Below are 20955 nucleotides of genomic sequence, written 5' to 3' on the forward strand. Positions count from 1 at the left end.
TAGTTTCCTATTATTAAAAAACTTAAATAACATGTTTCTTTTAAAATGAAATAGAAAAATTACAATAAAGAGAAATTCTATAAATACCCACTTTATTTTCATCTTCCAATATTTTTTTAGTATTGAAAACCTTTAACTGTTCACAAGAATATAATAATAAAAGAAATATTAAATTTTCATTAAATATCTCAATAAACATTTGATTTCCTTCCACAAAATTTACCTCATAAATTTTTCTTTTCTTTCTTCCACCGTCAAACCAAAGTCGATATCATTTGGATTCTTCCAACATAAATTAAAATATATTTCTGAATGTTTATTCAATAAAAGAAATGAAAAATGAAAACATATGACCTCAAACTAAATCACTTACCTTTCCTTAAGAAGGAATTCCAAAGTCCAATTCATTTTTCTTCCTTCTCTCCCAATTTCTCTCTCTTCGCATTCAATCTCTTCTTTCTCCCTTATGAAAATATCACTTTAGATGAAGCAAAACAAGGGAATTTATAAGGAAACGGAAAGAAAAAACTCAACAAACCTTCTTCTCTCTTCCTCTCAGTCATTCTTCTCTTTCACAGTGATTTCTTCCAAATCTCTACTTCTTTAGCGATAAGAATGAAATGGAATTGATAAATCTTATCCTCCAATGCAATCGTTCTCTAAAAATGACAAAACGGATCTCCAAATTCTTCCCTCGCATGAGCTTGATCCACCCACCTTATTCCGCCTTTCTGTTTTGTTCGTAAAACCGCCCCCTCCCTTCTGTGGTCATGACTTTAATAGGAGGGTTGGCCGGTTCGGTTGAACTGGCCAGCCAAATCGATCCGTTATATTTGGTCTTTTTCCCTCATAAAATATAAATGCTCCTAAAAAGTTTCAATACTATTAGCTACTAAATATGATCGATTACCCAATAAAAAACCTTTCCAATATAATTAACATCATTAATATTATATTTACTTTTTTGGCCACAATATAAATTGGCCTGAATTTAAGAAAAAATAATCACGTCAAAAGGGAGGATGTGACAAAAACTACCAAAAATAGAGCACAAGACAAAAAAAAGTTATTGTGATTTGTGGAGACTAACTAGCATACGTCTACAACCGCATAAACAAACATTTACTCAACTATAGAGAAGCGTGCATCAAATTAGCTTGCACTGTATTCTAGGATTTTAGAGAATACTAAAGAACCTAATAGCAAAGTAAAAACTTGAAGGGGGAAGATACCAAAGAACCTTGAATCATATTTTTTGTTCATGCAAATAGAATATGTTATTATAGGTGTGGAGATTCACCGGGGTGGAAGATCATATGTGAAGGTGCTGCCAGTTTGAGCAGGTGTGTCACAACCCGGCCCGGCTAGCCCGAATTAATGGGGCGGGAACAGACAGTCGTACGGAAAACACATGTAAATCATAATCAATTTCATTTAACTTTTATAACTGTATATGAACATCATCCACAAATAAAAAGAAAGAACCACTAAAATATCAACTGTATGTTTTCCAAATTTGTTTCTTTTAAACCACAATAACTAAAAACATAAACATCAACAATTACATAAACTCCCACAGACTTCACAAATACAAACCACTAACTCAAACTCATAACATAAAACATAATAAAACATTTCTTCCTGAGGTCCTCTATGACGGTAAGTATAATGTCGTCTCGTTGCCATTACTTTCCAGATGATTCTCCTGAAAAAGATTCTCACAAGCAGGGGTGAGCTTACTCGCTTAGCAGGTAATTCATGTCTTTCATAAAAATTTGCATAAAATCATAATAAAATATCTTTTCATAATAAAATATTAAAGGACGGTCAAACTTGCATGAATTCATAACATTACATATAAGAAACCTTTTAATAAATTTTTCCCCAATCATAAACTATGATGCACCGACACGCCTCTTAAAGAGGGTATGCAGTGTCGGACACGGACACGCGTCGGACACGGCATGGACACGTGTCCGACACGGCATTGGAGTGTCGGAATTTAAAACATTAAAATTTAAATCGGACACGCGTCTGACACGCGTGTCCGGTTATTAAATGATAAAATCGTCAGTTCAGTACTGCTAGGTACATGCTCGGTACTGGTAGGTATATGCTCGGTACTGCTAGGTACATGCTCGATATCACTCGGTATCTTCACATACAAACAACTTACGAACTTTAAAAATAAGCAGAACTTCAAAATTACCCTTACAATACCAGGTCGAACCCCGCCAGGGGGCAGTGCCCCCTTGGACCCCCGGCAGACTGGTATATTGTTTTATTCATGTTGTGATTTTTTTTATTTCACTTCATATCAATTTAATTCGATGTATTCATATGCTAAACAAGTTATCATGAATTGATTTATTATTGCTTGACATTTTTACTATAATGTCACCTTAATTTTTATATATTATATTAAAAAATTATTATGTCGTGTCCACGCCACACCCGTGTCCTATATTTTTAAAAATTGTCGTGTCCCGTGTCCGTGTCGTGTCGTGTCCGTGTCGTCGTGTCCGTGTCGGTGCATCATAGATCATAAACCTTTCATTTACCTTTTCCTTAAACATAAACTTTCACTTACATAGAGATATAAATAAAACGTATTATGCATAATGTCTATTATATCACCCGACTCGGATGTGCCCATAAATTTTGTACTGATCAGGTACACATTATTTATCATTGGCTCTAACGAGCCTCATTTACCATTTAGCTCTTTCGAACCCCTTTACCATTTGACCCTTTCGAGTCCCTTTACCATTTGGGCACTCTGCATCAGCATGCATAGTCTTATATTATAATTTCTTTCAGTCATATGCATAATGAGAATAATTGTGAATCAAAACTCATTTGTTCAAAGCATGAAAACATTAAATCTAAATATAATATAAAAGCTCATAATTTCATGAAATAAAAGACTTGAATATATTATTTGCCAAAAAAAAGAAATTCATAAATTGTGTAACATGAAAAATTCCATCTATTTGCATTGAATAAAAGAACAAAACATAATTATAAAATTTTTACAATAAATATGAATATCTACCTTCACTTAAGTATTGTACGTCCTTAGTATCGCTAACAAGTTTTAATCCCTCAAAAAACATCACCTAATAAACACATAAAATAAAAGTTAACTAAAATTATTCCCTAAAGCTTTAAATAAATTCCCACATGTCTAAACCCTTCGTTTATCCTTAATTGTTACTTACGACGATTAAGAAAATTTTATATTATTTAACCTCAATTTTCGGATTTATTAAAATCCATAATTTTTGAAAATCCTAAATCTTAAATTTCATCAATTTAATTTGCCGAAATTATCTCTAAACCTTTATTAATAATTATTTTAATTATTTTTTATTAAATTAATTAGGAAAATTAAAAAAATAAAATTTATTATAAAAACTCAAATTTTTATTTTAAATACATTCCTAAGGCCCTTAGAAATGACTTTTGTAAAAGCACTTTAAGAAAATTAAATTTTAGGTAAAGGCCCTAAATTTTTTTTCCAAAAATTCTCAAAGAAACCTCAATTTTATTGTAAAATCATTCCTTTAAATCCTTTCTATGGATTTCGTAAAGAAAATTTGGAAGAAAACGAAATTTTTTATAAAACCCTAGATTTTCTTTTTCCAAATAACTTGAGATTTAGAAGATTTCGCTTTAAATAAATAATACCTTTGTAATCCCCTTATCGTCCTCTTCGATTAGCACTAAAATTCTCGCCGAAAAATTGTCGCCGGAGAGGAGCCCATTGCCCGTCCGTCGCCCCTAGCCATCCGCCACTTTTGCTTCTTCTGCCAAACCGTGCGAATATGAGGGAGAAGGGGTTTGGTTGGTATATTAGAGAGAAAGGGGGTTGTCAATTGACCCATATACCCTCACTTAAAAATCATTTGTTTTAATATTAACTAAGGGTAGTTTGGTTATTTTAGGCTTCTAAATATTTTAACTACATATTTAAGCGGAATTGGATACAAGTTCTACATACCAAATTGATCAGAAATTTGCGTAAAATTTTATAAAATTATTTTCATCAAATTCTGTTAACCTTGAATTTTTCACTTAAGTTTCGTCGCGACGCATCGAAATGCGTGTGACAACCTACAATCATAGTTTTCGGGTTTTACAATTCTCCCCTCCTAATAAAAATTTCATCCTCGAAATTCAAAAAGAAATTCAATAAAGTAAAGTCATACCTTAAAGAAGAGATGTGAAAAACATTATATACTCCACTCATATGAGTTGGCAAAATCAATCTGTACGTCACACTTCCAATTCTTTTTGCAATTTCTAAAGGACCTATATATCTTGGACTCAGTTTTCCCACTTTGCCAAATCTCTTCACACCTTTCATAGGACTAACTTTGAGGAATACAAACTCTCCAATATCAAACTTAATTGATCTATGTTTTGCATCATAATACTTTTTCTATCTATCTTGCACAGCTTTTAATCTGTCACGGATCAATCTGATCTTTTCTGTAAAATCATCAACTAGATCAACACCAATAATCTTCCTTTCTCCTGTCTCAGCCCAACTTAAAGGTGTCCTACACCTCTCTCATATAAAGCCTCATAAGGAGTCATATCAATACTTGCTTGAAAATTGTTGTTGTAGGCAAACTCAATCAGTGGTACATATGTCTCCCACTTACCACCAAAATCCAAAACACATAACTTAAACAAATCTTCTAAGGTCTGAAAGGTTCTTTCTGACTGCCCATCTGTTTGAAAGTGAAAAGTTGTACTAAAAGTAAGTCTGGTACCCATAGGTTCCTGAACCTTCTTTCACAATCTGAAAGTGAATCTTCATCCCGATCTGACACTATAGTCTTTGGCACCCCATGTAATCTGACAATCTCACCAACGTACAGGCCTGTCAATTTCTCAAATGGATCAGACTGTTTGATAGGTAAAAAGTGTGCAGACTTAGTCAACCTATTAATTATCACCCATAAAGCATCACATCCTCTTCTGGATATGCGTAAACCAATCACAAAATCCATAGCAATATCTTACCATTTCCACTCAAGTATAAGTTAGGGCTGTAGAAATCCTCCTGGTTTCTGATGTTCCACTTTCACCATCTGACAGGAAGTACACTTTGATACAGTATCTACCACACTTCTCTTCATTCCTGGCTACCAAAATACCTCCTTTAAGTCTTGATACATTTTATTACTGCCTGAATGAATGGTGTAACTAGAATAGTGAGCTTCTTGAAGGATTTCTTTTCTTAAGTCATCAACATTTGGCATGCACAATCTGTCTTTATAACAAAGTAATCCTTCACCATCAAACTCAAAATCTTTAGTGTGTCCCACACAAACCATATCCAGTATCTTCTTAAAATATGCATCATGTGGCAAAGCTTCTCGTACCCTTTCTGGAAAAGTTGATTGGATTATAGTCTGATTTAACATTACAATTTCTGCATCATTGGATTGAACCACTGAAATTTCTAATTTCTCGAATTCCTTTATCAATTCCTACTGCTGTGCAATCATCCAATTTGCACTACCAGAATTCTTTTTGCTCAAAGTATTTGCAACTACATTTGCTTTACCCGGTGATACTGAATGTCCAACTCATAATCTTTAATGAGTTCTAGACACCTCCTCTGCCTTAAATTCAGTTCCTTCTGGGTGAATATGTACTTCAAACTCTGGTAGTCAGTAGAAACTTCGCATCGTACCCGATACAAGTAATGCCACCAGATTTTTAAAGCAAAAACTACTGCAGCTAATTCCAGATCGTGGGTTGGGTAATTCCTTTCATGATTCTTCAATTGCTTAGAAGTATAGGCAATGACTCTTTCATTCTGCATCAATACACAACCCAAACATTTATGTGAGGCATCACTATAGAGCTGAAATCCATCTGACCATGAGGGAATAATCAGCACTGGAGCAGTTATCAAACACTGCTTTAACATGTGAAAAGATTCTTCTCACTGAGTTGTCCATTCAAACTTCACTATTTTCTGAGTCAATCTGGATAGTGGCATAGCTAACTGTAAAAATCCCTCAACAAACCTTCTATAGTAACCTGTCAATCCCAAAAAGCTCCTAACCTCAGTCACTATAGCTGGTTTTGGCCAATCTGCTATTGCTTACACCTTATGCTGATCCACAAATATCTTCCCATCAGTGATCACATACCCCTTTACATTTCTTAACCAAAACTCACATTTAGATTGTTTGGCATACAGTTCATTCCCCTTCAAGGTTTGCAACACTACCCTTAAATGATTTGCAAGGAGGTCTTCATTTGGGAAATATACCAGTATATCATCTATAAACACAATCACGAATAGATTCAAAAATGGCTTAAAGATTCTATTCATGAGGTCCATAAACACTGCAGGAGCATTTGTCAAGTCAAAATGCTTCATTACAAACTCATAATGCCCGTATCTAATACTGAAAGCAATTTTTGCAATGTCTTCCTCTCTAATCTTGAGCTGATGATACTCTGACCTCAAATCAATCTTTGAAAACGCTAAAGCACATTCCAACTGATCAAACATGTCATATATCGTTGGGAGAGGATACTTATTTTTCTCTGTCAACTTGTTCAATTCTCTGTAATCTATACAGAGTCTTAAGCTTCCATCCTTCTTTTTCACAAACAGTACAGGACCATCCCAAGGGGAGGCATTAGGCCTGATGAATCCCTTCTCAAGCAACTCTTGCAGTTGTTCCTTCAACTCCTTAAGTTCTTTAAAAGAATTACCATGTCCATAAGAAAGTAACCAACAACATTTAAAAGAGAAAGGTTTACCTCCTTGCTAGTTTAAACTTCTTCAGGTAGTTTATAGTACAAAAGAGTTCAGGATCTTTTGTTGATTAGGTAAATAAGACTGCTCAAGGCTACACCAACAACAACATCAAGCCTTTATCCCACTACGTGGGGTCGGCTACATAAATCCTTTTTCTCCATTGTGTCCTATTAAAAGTCAAATTCTCGTTTAAATCTAATAAAGAAATGTCATTCCTAATATTTTCTAACCAAGTCTTTTTCTTTTTTTCTTTTTTCTTTTTTAATAGGTCTACCCCTTCCTTTCTTAACATAAGTCAAATCTAATACCTCTACTCTCCTAACCGGGTCATCGGAAGGCCGCCGTTTTATGTGACCAAACCATCTAAGGCGACTCTCTTTAATCTTATCTTCTACTGGAGCTACTCCAACCTTTTCACGTATATGCTCATTTCGTATCCTATCTCTAAGGGTAAAGCCACTCATCCACCTGAGCATCCTCATCTCTGCCACACTTAACTTAGTATTATGCTTCTCTTTTAATGGCCAACATTCGGCACCTTAAAGCATTGCAGGCCTCACTACCATCTTATAGAATTTTCCCTTAAGTTTGAGGGGTACATTTCTAACACATAACAAGCCCAATGCATTCCTCCACTTCAACCATCCAACTTGAATTCTGCTGATAATATCCCCATCTATTTCACCATCACTCTGAACAATAGATCCAATATATCTAAAACGTGTACTCTTATTAATGACTTGATCGCCCAAAGTCACAATCCCCTCACTAGGTCTATTACTACTAAAATTACACTCCATATATTCCGTTTTAGATATACATCCTCAAGCGAAAACCTTTAGACTCTAAGGTTGACCTCCATAATTCAAGTTTACCAATTGCTCAAGGCTACACCAAAAAAAAAATTCTTTGGCAGTCATTCATTCAGCCTCATGCTTCTAATTCAGGCATTTAGAGCTTTATTCAATCACTCAGACCATTCTGCTATGGTTTTCCTAGAAATGCCCTCTCCATACTCATTACATTAGGTGCCACAGAATTTCATAAAATATTTGCTATATAATCTCCTCCATTATCTGATCTCAAGCACTTTCTCTTTGCGCCATATTCATGCTGTGCTAGACTTCATCTTTAAAAATGAAATAAGCACATCAAACTTATTTTTTAGAAAATAAACACTTTTTTTTAATTAAGTCAACTTCTAAGTCTTGGGTTATCTTCCAATCTTAGAAAAGCTTACATTTTTGGCTTTATAAAAAAAAGTCCTTATAAAAATCAAAAGCTGAAGACTTCAATTTTCGGAACTAACATCTTTCAAAAGAAAATTTTTCATCCCTTCTTTCTCATATGTGCCAATAATCAATTCTTTGGGTATGAATTAGCATTTGAGTACATTGTTTCAGCCATAATTTTGATGTTTAAAGTCATATATAGTGTCATTTTTGAAACATTGAGATACCACTTTTCATTATAACACTAAATATTATCATAACACCATCGGTTATCTTGCAAGTGCCACTACTAACGGTCAATTTGTGTCCTTCATCAAGCTATCCAACAAGTAAAAAGAATTTCTCTTCAAGCATAGAATATGCCTCACCTTGTAAAGCTTCTATCTAGTCTCATTGATAGTTTTAATTTAAACATCACCAACATCATAATGTTGAGGGGTTCATCGTTAGCAAGATAGACTTTTTCATAATTTCAAACTATTAGACATTAGCTATTTATGTGAAGTAGAATGAAAAATGCACCTGTGTGTAAGATCAAATATTAGTTAGATTATCAACTTTAAGGACTAGAGTATCATGATCTCTTCTATGAATGGAGCATTCACCAACTTTTTTATTTAGTTCAAACTTTGTTTAACTTTTTCTCGGGATAGTCTCTCATGCCCAATCATGATACATTGCTAGCATGCACTATTATGATCTTTAGTTCGACTTCTCCTTTGATTATTTTATTAACTTCTTTGACATTTGAATATACCTTAGTTGTACCCCTTTTCTAGTTATTCCACTACTTTCAAGGTTCAAAATAGAAGAAGATATTTCATCTAAGCCACAATTTTGAATGTCCTCACTTAAGTACAAGTCAAGGACATTTTTGAGCTTCAGCTTCATAGACCTATACACGCTTCTAACTAACGTCACAATTTAACACAAACTATCAAGACTGATGACAATAAGCTCAAGACTCTCATCAAAGTTGATATCAACTAAACTTAATTGATATGTTCTACTACATAAATACGTTCCACTATTTTAAGATTAAAGAATATTCTTACTATAAATGTCTTGTTCATAGACGATGGTTTATCATACATGTATGATAATGCTTTCATCACACCAACTGTTGTCTTCTCGTGCAAGGTGTTGAAGGAAAATCATCTTATAAGAGGTACACAACTCTCAACACATACCTGTCCAAGATATGAGATATCTAAATCTTCTTGACTAATTGATGTCAGCTTTCTTTCTAAGATATGTAGATGAAATTTCTTTTGATATAAGTATTACAATATCTGCATCTTCTAGTATCAAAAATGTTTTTCCTTGGAACTAACTATCTTCACTTTTGCATCCTCAATAGTCATTGCTTCTACTTTTTTTATAAAATCTCATTATTGGTACTAATACTAATTATAAGGAAAAATAATCACGTGAGCGCAGAATAAAGGAAAAAAAAAAAGACTAATGAAAACTCAAAATAAACAAACTTTATATACAAAGTTAAGTGAAACTGATTTTCCTACATCCACAAACATACAAAGAAATATTTTACTATTACAGATATGGTAAATAATTTTTCCTCATAAGAACCTTTAAGTTTTGAGAGAATAATAATGACCAAAAAAATGAGTACTATTTCCTACTTAACACAAAATGATATTTTAATGCATAATCAATCTTCTAACTAGCACTGTCATATTTTTCTACAACACCACTACACTTTCTCACCTCACTTGCACCCATGCTTGTTAACGGCGAATGACACACCACGGCGCAAAGGTCCCTTTGAAGTCATGACGCATAGCGCGTCATTTTGAACATGGCGCAAATTATACAATAATTATAAAATAATAAAAATGAATATGAAATATCATTAAACTGAAAGACAAGATATCATAATAATGAAAGGCAACCATAGTCATATATAAGTTCAGGAAAACAACACCCAAATATCTCATAATTCAAAATATTACAAATATTTTTTTAAAGGTTAATGATTTTATAAGAATTTAATATACTCTTCTTGGAAATCATCATCACAAGCAAATGTTAAAAAAGCTTCATTATCTTCATCAGCATTGTCTCTTACTTCAGAATCCTCTTCATCACCCTCCTCATCCTCATTCTCAATAGCAACCACGTCATGCCTAGATGAAGATTCATTCTCTTCCTTTTAGATCTCTTCTGAATGTTGTAAATTTTATCATAAACACCAGTAGCTTTAGGACACTTGTCCAAGTTAAATCTTTTTCTCCATCAATAAAATTATTTTTGTCATCAGACTCATCTAATTTTCCTATTAACCACTCATTAGCATCATCTATCTCAGTCAAAGAAATAGGATCAATCACATCATGATAATTGTATCTCTGAATCAATACTCTAATATATTTTACATAAACTAAATCCTTTAAGCGACCATAATCCAATTTCTTCTTTATTTATTGTGAAGCTGCAATTGAAATATTAATATATTACTATATTATGAACATGCATAAAAAAGCAACACATGCACCATAAAAATACTTACATGTTCAAAAATTAGTCCAATTGCATTTACATCTGGATGAACTACATTTTAGACTTAGGATTTTGATAGCAAATCTTTGTAAATTGGGAGCTCATTGTCCATATGACAACCACCAATCAGCTGGAAGAAATGAAATATTTATTTTCAATATTATATACATGCAAATCAATCTTCATTTTATGTAACTAATGATGCTTGGAGATCGGGTAGTTCTTTGTCTTATAGCTGGAGGAATACCAAAGTCATTCACCCCTAATATATAAACTTGATTAGTTGACTCATTACTGATTTTGGGGCTTCTTTATGTAAGTCATTAGGGGCTTCATATATGTAAGGCATTGGGGACTTTTTTTCTCCATCAACCAACCTAAGAACCTTTAATAAATAACCAACTATTTTTAAGGCATACACTATAGTATTCCAAAATGATTGTTGTAAGATTATATATTGAGATTGTTTCGTTTTAGCCTCTTTCGAATAAGGACCCAGGATAAACTCTTCACAGATAAACATTTTCTTCAAGTTCAGTTGTTATTGGTGAAAACATCGTATAGCTAAGAAAGTTGTTGCAAAATGAGTCTAAGCTCTTTTATTTGTGCACCTTCTCATTAACTCAAGCGAGACCTAAAATATATAAAATTGTGTACTGTCACCGCTTTTTCAAAGCATTGCCTTAACTTTTGAATTTTAAAAATGTACTCCATTATTAAATCTAAATAGTGAGCAACACAATGAGTCTAATAAATATAAGGATATTCATCCATCAACAATTTTCCTAAAATGTCATTATAATTCAAGTTAGGACCAAAAATTCATTTTCAGATGAAACAACACAAGTTTATATTATAAGTTGTGACATACCTGCAAGAATATTTCCAGATGCATTATCAGTAGTAATAACTTGCATCACATTATGTGGTCCAATAACCTCGATGTACTTGCAAAAGATCAAACATTTTCGCAACGTTCTTAAAAAAATAACAATATCAATTAACTCTACAAATGGGCTAACTCTCGGTCAATTAACAAGAATATTGATTAAGATTTTCTCATTCTTCAATGTCCATCCATCAGCCATTAGGGAACAACTATATCATACACAGTCTTCTTGATGATGTTGTAATAATTTATATGTATGTCCAACCTCTTTCTTCAAACAAGTCACTCGTACCTCATGATAGCTAAGAGGTTTTATTCCATGTCCAAACTGTCCAAGTGCTTCAATATAATAAGGAAACTATCATATTTCACAACATTAAATGGAATCCCAACATCATGCATCCATCTACTAAAAACTTGAATAACCCTTCCCCTCATTTCCTTTTTAGCTGCATTCATTTTTTTGCTAAACTGACATTTTCTATGTTTGACTACATCTTCAGGATTTGGTGTAAGGAAAGTATCTAACGGTCCTTTAGATCGTAATGCTTTGAAGGTAGATGTTGATGTGGAACTCTAGCTAGAAGTGTTGGATTTATTTATTCGCAGTATTTTGGATGGTCCAGCACCTAGAATATCATATGTCATCACATCAAATTCATCTTCTTCATCAAGGTTGGCAGTTGATGTGTCATTAATATGTTCTTATAAATCTTTTTTTTTTTAATATGAATGTCATAATTTTCAAACTTTACGTGCTTAGGAGTTAGGACAATTAGAGCAAGGTCTAGCATTCCTAAAACCCCCAACGAGATATAGTTTGTGGCATGTAATTCATCCTTTTGTTATTTTGCCCCAAAAAATGCATGTCACAGAGTTGTTATCGAATTCCTTTTTTTAGTATTGCATATTTCCATGTTGGATCTTTTTTTGAAGATTGAATTGAAATTGTCATTTTATGATCACCTAAAAGCAAGCAAATTCAAATAAATAAATTTTGGAAAAGATTTGTCATTAGGGAACAACCATATCCATTAGAATTAGATGAACAAAATCAATGTAAACTTGTAAAAGATTTGTGAAAACATAAACAAAAACAAAAACACAAAATAACAAGCACAAACAATGACAAAATTACAAGCGAAGTTGGAACCATTTAGCATAAAAGGGACGGGATAATAGATGCCACATGTTGTTAAAAATACATAGGGAGCAAATGTTAGCATACTTGATATTTGATATCTCCTTATATTTAAGATACCTTTTTATTAAGAAGTGAATGTGAGTAAGATGGAAGTCTTACTTCTTCGAATAGCATTATGGTTTAATAAGTTTCAGCTTAAATGGGCAGCACCCCATCTAAAGCACAAGAGATCATCTACATTCAAGCACCAAAAAAATAACTGTAAAATCCCCAAAACTAGTTTTGTGTAGCTGCTTGACTGCATCAGCATTGGACTTTTAGAAAAAAACAATCCTCATCACTTATGGGAGCTGCTCTCTATAGAGCTAAGACCAAGATCTCCAACTGAAAAAAACATTATTCAATCCACCTCCAGAAGTTTATGAGAATAAAATCCAACCAAAAATATTTTATCATACAATTCAATAAATCTCGAAAGTCTTCATAATAGCTCAAGCGCTTGCACACAAAAAACAAAGTAACATTTAAAACCCACTTGAAATCACAAGCAGTATAAGGAAAGAAGCACTAATAATTGATTGTCTGACTCATCTGAGATAGACCATCACAAAAAGCAATCTTATTTCAAAAAAATTCCATGAAAAACCAATAGCTTCATCATAGCAATAATCAAACAAACTATCAATCCATTCAGCATCTAGTTCAAAAGTGCAAATCATATCACATCTTAAAAAGATCAGATAATATGGCTCCTAATAAATAGCTAGCTAAAGAAAAAATTATTACCAACAAAAATAAAAGGCCAGCTCAACAGCAACGGACTTGTTTGATTAAGGGGCCTCTGTCAAAAACAAAGCGAGATTAGGCGACGCTCGTGCGTGAACAGACGACGTGAAAAATCAGACGTGCGGACTGCAAAACCCATCATTTATCTTCTCTTCGTGCGTGAACAGTCGCAGCGGGTGAGGTTTGTGAAATTAGGGTAACATATGAGCAATCTAATATTTATCAAATACTTTTAATATATTTAAAAATTAAAAAATATATTATCTTACAAATTAAAAAAGATAAATATAAAAAATATTTATAACTACACCAAAATTTTCTAAAAATAATTGCGCGAGCTATTGTACGCTGTGCGCCATGGCGCGCATGTGGCACAAATAGCACGCACCATTTTGAACATATGCGCCACGCCATACACATAGCATCGTAGGTGCGCCGTACCACGCCGCGTGCCATAGTGCATGCTATTTTGCGCCATTGACATATATGCTTGCACCACATTGAAACAATCACCATAACAAAAGTGAAAGAGTAGAGCAATCTTCTTATGAGTTTTGTCTAATTTCCTTCCCTCTCTCTTTCTATCTCTTTCTTTCTCTCTTTTCTCCAACATTTTCTCTTCACTTCTCTAGTCATTTCTTTGGAGCCCACTTCCCCTCCCTTTTTTTTCCTTTAAAAGCACCTAGCCATCCTCTTTCTTCCAATGGAAAGAGGAGAAATATTTAATATCATATGCCTCCTATTTATAGAGCTCAAGGAAGTTAAATTATATTCAAACTTATTTTGAATCTAGTCAATAAGAAGTTTTGTACCGAACTTATGGACATTTGAATTACTAAATAAGTTACTTAAGACATTTATCCATAACAATGTCTTTTTGAAATTATAATTGCCTTTAAGGGAAAAATTGTGCTCAGCAAAATAAAAATGAAATCCTAACAACATGCACTTTTTTCATGATAACTTAGGCCTCAATTGCTAATAATTTTTAAACTACTTTGCTTTTAAACATAGAACTAAATTTGGACTTATAAGAAAAACAATATAATAAAAGATCTAAATTGCCCATATATTTCTTCCAGGGCTTCATACCATTGGCATGACAATTGCAGATTAGCTCACCCATCTCAATGAGAGTAATGTTTTGTATTGCTCAATCTCCATTTCCATAGCTATTTACTAGATAATTAAGAAAGCTGTAGAAGTTATAAGTTCCAAGTCCACATACTTCTAAGCATAATTAAGAAGGCAGTCTATCATTCTATTTATGTTAGACAATTTTGTGATCAAAGTCATCAAATATTAGTAAGATTTTATATATCCCTTCAAAAAGAATGATAAGCCATTTCCTTCAGCCTTAAAACTGTATCACACTTATTTTACGAGCACCAAAATTCACTCTTTCCACCAGCAAACAGCTTCAAACAAACTTCACAGAAAATTTGAAGCCAACGTTCACAGTCCAGCCCACAGCACACAATTTACAACATAAATATAAAGGAATTCAACCATAGTCTGCGAAAAGGTTTCCTAAGCCTGCATCACTCATTCAAGACCGAATAGGAGAACAGAAGGAAGAAGAACAAGCTTACCCCTTGCTTGCCGGGGATCGTGCAGTGCCAAATCATTAGATTGACGGAACCATCAGGCAGCGTTTCCGGCTTCGCAACGAAACCCTAACCAGGAATTAAGAAGCGAAAGCTATATCATCTGTGGAGGGTAATAACTAGAATGGAGTATCGAATGTGAAAAATAGAGTGAGGAGCACTAACGTGGGGATGATTCTTCCGCCATGACTTCCGTTCCTCAGCGAGACGGCCGCGCGCAATGCCCCCCGACATAATTCCTCTGATTTCTTCCTGCAGTTCTTCACTTCAGCTATGCTAAGGGCTAAGCGCAACCCTTATTCATATAAAGCACCCTAAGAAACAATTTTGGGTAGGGCTGTCAATATTTGAGAGGGCCCGAATCCGATAAGAATATGATCCCAAAATTTCATATTATAATCAACTCGTTTCACAAATGGGTTATAAACGGGTTGAGTTCAAATTCTAAGATTCGACTGGTTTGAATAAACATGTCTAATCCCGATTAACTCACTAACTTGAAGTTGACCTAAGTCAACTTGCTAACCCAAAGTTAATCTAGGTCAACCCGCTAACCCAAAGTTAACCCACATCCCAGTCCCGCCCAAAAGCAATAATTGGCATCCTTCGACAACGACAGCCTCCTTCAACGACAACCTCCTTCAACAGTGATGCCTTGTTCGACTACAGGCTCTTGTCAGGGCTCAGAATTCATGACAACCTCCTTCAAAGAGGCACCTCATTCGTCCATGACAACCTGGACTCCTAGAATGATGTTTCGTGTCGGGTTGGGTCAACCCAAAAAATTAATGGGTCAGATTCGGGTCGTGTCAACTAGTGGCGGTTCAATGCCGGGTTCAACCCGAACCCGACCCGCAACTCGATTTTGACACCCCTAATTTTGGGAGCAAGAAAAAAATATTAACATTCACAATAATTGAAAATTTTCACAACCAAGTTATACTAAGAGGCTATTCGAAAGAAAATTAAATGTAAAGTGGCTCTATATGCTCTATATATATAATTCATTTTTAAGGTAAAGTGTTCTGACCCAATTTGAGCGAGAATATGTTAAAGTTATTGTTAAGGAGAGTGCGTGGTCATTTTGAAAAAATGAATATGTTGAACAATAAAATAATTATAAAAATATAATATCAATTTTTTTGTAGCTCTCGGCCTAGGTAACTCATGTTCATAGCGAGATATAACGATTGATTTTTCACTTAAGTGGAGAAAACATAAAGTATTTTTGCTCCTGTTTTTCCTCTCTTTTGATTCTAGTAAGCCAACCAAGGCCACTTATACTGCTCTCTATAAGACGCTACCTTTAATCATTCATATAACTCCTCACTAACTTCTCTCTTTTGAACTTCCCACCGACTAGCTCCAAATAGAAACCACATTGGCAAAAGCTAAGAGAATAAGTCGTTGGCTCTCTTGTTTTCATATTACTAGTTATTAAAAAGTATAGTAAATGATGCAATCTATAGTTGCATTATTTGCACCTATTACCTACTCGCATGCCCAAGTTGTCACGCTCCAACATTTAATTTGGAATAATTTTTTCTTTTATATATTATTAGACAACAATCAGAGCCATCTAATTTTATGTATCAATTAAATGTTAGTGAAAAGAAAACTATCAATCAAAATATCAAGATAGAAATATGCATGCATTTTTTAAAAAATTATAAACATTGCTCAAGATTTATACATTCATAAGATATCTATGTTATCGTGAGTTTAAAAGAATAATTAAAATAATAAGAACCTAAATTTGAATGATCGTAATTAATCTCAAACTCCTACTTCATTGCCCTGACCTGAAATCATTTAATCATATATAATGAGTTCAATAGCCCATCAAGTAATCCAATCCTAAAATTGAACTCAAAACACGACAAAAGAGTAATATATATGTCAACAATCAAATCATAACAGTAGCAATCATATGATTAAGAATCCGTGCAGAAACAATAAAACTCACATGCAGTAGTACAAAAGTCTATAAATCAGTAAAATAATATTGTACGAAAGCCAGTAAATCAATACAGTAATAAAACCAATAAATTAATTTAGTTGTTGAATCAATAATATAGTCATTGTATTAGTATTATCAATTAATAGTAAAATCGTATAAAGTGGTTAAATCAAAGTATCGATAATGAGTGTTAAAATCATATCATTACAGAAAAATCATGCATGAGTGTACACACAGTATCTAGGTACTCTATATCAATAATAAATTAGTATATTGTGTACTCAATATATGACATGCTTATTTATCAGTATAGTGAATCAATATTAGTATTAGTAATAGTGAATCAGTAATAGTATCAGTAACAATTCAGTAATAGTATCGATATATACCAATAAATTTAGTGGTCATAACAATAAAATTATGTAATAATAGTAAATTCATATAGTGATATTAAATCAATACAATATCATTACAGGAAAATATGTTATTATCATCAAACATTTCAGTGGATTTCCGTGCATTGGAAGAAGCGGTAGATTGGATGATGAATATTTCACCGGTAAATTTACGGCACAATTTTTATCATTAATTTATCGGTGCATATTCTGTCTGCTAATTCGTCGGTATATATTGTACTCCAGTGCATTTTTCTTCGGTAATCACTAGTGCAAATTACGCCGGCTTACTTAAACTTGATGAAAACTTTTATTATGATCATAAACCTCCACTCCATTACTAGTTGTTAGGAAAGGGAAAACTTGCGCGCATTCAAATATTTATTCGATATGTGACAGTCATTAATGTACGACATCCATCATCTTGGTCACTCGATCTTATCCTATATTAAATAATCAAGTTGACTAACCAGCATCACCCGAAGTTTGCTAATGATCAATATTTCTCTACCAGCAACTTTTAAATCCATCTTCTTAATCATGTGGTATCCCCTCCTCAGAAGAATGACCACCCATCATTGTCTAATTCCTAAGTTGCCTCTTTAATTATCATTAAATAGCTATCAATTATCATTGCCTAATTTTTGTTTAGTTATTATGCTCGATGCTCATCTTATTGGTCACCCAATCACCATTCCATTGCATACCATCAAGTCAAATGCCCATCACCAACTAGGTTAGATGAAATACCTTATGTCCATGCAAGCTATAACTAACATCGAAGTCATCTCACTATAATGATTAAGCTAGGCTTAACAATTAGGTTGACTTGGGATGCTTGGATTGACAAGGCTTTGACTATATAGGTTAATGCGAGTCCTTGTAATTTAAGTAATCAATCTAGGTTCAATGGTTTATAATTAACCAGGCTAGGTACTCTAGGCTAGCAAGGGTTGATCCAACATGACTCAATCGTATTATGCTTAATCTAATGTTGTTTAGGATACTTAATGAAGTGTATGGGTATATGGTTTCCCTCATATCCACCGCATTAAGGTAGATAGCATTGGGTACAAGCAAAAATATATGACTTATAGACCATCCATAATGCATATGACACCTCAATGAGAAATAAGAATATGTCATTTTTTGAGAAATAAGAATATTACATTTTTTTAATCAAGCTCCAATCATATTCACTTGTTTTAAAGGTCCCTTCATCAAGCCTTTTATATAAATATGCATGATGCATGTTCAACTTATTCATGACCATTCATGCTGTGTTTTGTTCCTAGTTTTAGGATTACTTTTTTGTATAGGTTTTGTGTATGGCACGTGTGGCCAATTGTGTTGCTTTTGTATAGCTTTTAGGTGCCCATTAATAGGCCTTTAGTTTGTATTAGGAGACAAGCCAAGGGAATAAGAAGTTTGCAAATTTTTGGCTCACGCCTCCTCCCTCTCCTCTCTCCCTCCTCCTCTCTCAAGATCAGGTGGAAGTGCTTCTTCCACAAGGAAGGGAGCTCACAATTCACTCTAGTACCATTATCCATACGAGTGAATTAGTGATTCATGTAGGCGATCCGAGCTTATCGAGCTCGCGAGTCGAGCTCGAGCTTGTTTGCAGTTAGACGAGCTCAAGTTCGAGCTCGATTACCATGTAACGAGCCGAACTTGATAAGGGTCTAAACTCGACTCGACTCGACTCGTTTACACCCCTAGGTGTACCTAGGCGATTCTCTTCCACATTCTTGACAATCCTGGCAACTAACAACTATTGACAAGCACCTAGCTTGACCATGTTGTAGAATAGTAAGGATCTCAAGAGAGCTTATAAAGGGATAAAAGTGACTATAAAGAGGTCCTCTTTCTTCTTTTATGTACATAAAATAAGAGATCTAAGATATTCTACATAACATATATACATAGCCTTCGAATACCTATCTCTTTTTTTCTTTTTTTTTTGTTAAGATCTCATTTTATTACTTTCATGTTCGCTTACATCCTATGATGCTAGTGATCTTGCATGGAGGCTCATTTTAAAATATTTCCCTTCTTGCTTTACAAATATGGAGAACTAAGCATATTAAAATTAAAAGACCGGCCTAATCAACCTAACGGCAATATATACATCTCACTACGATATTGGCCCAACAATCTCATAGAGTCCGATTGTTATTTGAATATAAACCTATTAAATTTATAGAGACATATCAATTAAGAGTATTAAATGTATTAGATTTAGCATGCTAAAATATATAAATAAAATTTGGGTCTAAGATTAACAGTCTGTTTCGAGTAGCTTTCTCGTTGTTTTGCTTTTTAGACAGCAACTATAATTTTATTTGACTACTTTTTTTTTTTTTCTCACAGCTTTTCATATGCTTTTGTGATGGAAGCTATTTTTAAGAATCACAATAGTTAAATTGTTTTCCCCATAAGAACTTTACAACAATTTTATAAAAAAACTGATTTATTGATTGGGAGCTTTGACTATCAACTATGAGTTCTTTGATTTGAAGCTTGTATATATGATGCACATGTGAATTTGTCTTAATTAATATGTATGTATGTATATATATATATATATATATATGTATAAAAATATACTTCCAAAAATTAAAAAAATTTTGAGATGTTTGGCATATTTTAAAAAATAACTCACACCCAATCCACTATACCAGTCCTTGCTGGGCCAACTACGACCTAATTAGCCATCGCTATCAACTACAGCCATGTAAATCAACTCATTTAATATCATTAAAACATAAAATAATATATATTTTTAAAAAAATAAAAATATAATTTACTTAACAACAAAATAAAAATAAAAATCATAAGTGCCACAAATACCCGCTTAATTTCACAATCCCAAAAGCTGACCAAATTAGCAAATAAAGGAATACCAACTTTCTTTTTATGTCGCCACAATATTTTCCTCTTTCGTAGTATTAGAAGAGTCCGTATCCATATGGAAATCCTACTAATTAGAACCCCACAGCGATGGCGTGCAATTGGGCCATTCGCTCTGACCTGTCGTGGATGTCTCGCCTCGCTCTTTTTCCCATTTTGGTAACGGGTTTAGGTTCGCACTGTCGGTTTTTTTAATTAGCTAAGATTTCTTTTTTAGAGAATTATATTCAGAGCAGCATCGGCGAGAGTGCTTTCGGCTTTTGTTTCTCTATTGAGCGGGTGGGGTCCGCCACCCCACGATTATTATTCCACATTGATTACATTTGATCTTTGCGTCCAGCGGCGATGCTGACTGTCGAATGGCGCGTTCGCTTCCAAAAAATTATTGTTTTTTCGTCGGTCAGTCGGTTTCCTCTTAGTGATCTTTAATTATTAGAAATATTAGGAATGTTTTATAAGTTATTTTTTTATTTAATTTGAATATAGTTTTATAAATTATTTTTTTTTAAAAACGCTATTTTTTAATATTTAGATTAGGGTTTAATATAGATTTACACACACACTCATATACAATAAAATGCGAATTAAACATCATAAGATAGAAGCTAAAGCTCTCTAACTTAAGGGTATCATTGATATCTAAACTTAATAATAATAAATAACAAATATCGCTGATTGTCTATAAGAGTTTATGCCTAAATTTAAAGCTAACTATT

The 20955-nt window shown here is 33.5% G+C and overlaps 1 protein-coding gene across 1 annotated transcript in view; it reads right to left on the reverse strand.

Moving 5' to 3' along the window:
- Positions 1–15300, reverse strand: part of LOC110093079 (SUMO-conjugating enzyme SCE1) — a 35742-nt gene extending 20442 nt beyond the window's left edge. The window contains exons 1-2 of the mRNA XM_020817849.2: positions 15140–15300; positions 14960–15043 (exon numbers count right to left, since the gene is read on the reverse strand). Coding sequence (XP_020673508.1) covers positions 14960–15043; positions 15140–15208 — 153 coding nt within the window. The 5' untranslated portion in view covers positions 15209–15300. The remainder of the gene's footprint in view (positions 1–14959; positions 15044–15139) is intronic.
- Positions 15301–20955: the final 5655 nt, after the last annotated feature.

The sequence above is a fragment of the Dendrobium catenatum genome, unplaced genomic scaffold (genome assembly GCF_001605985.2).
Source record: "Dendrobium catenatum unplaced genomic scaffold, ASM160598v2 fragScaff_scaffold_716, whole genome shotgun sequence".
Taxonomy (NCBI): Eukaryota; Viridiplantae; Streptophyta; class Magnoliopsida; order Asparagales; family Orchidaceae; genus Dendrobium; species Dendrobium catenatum.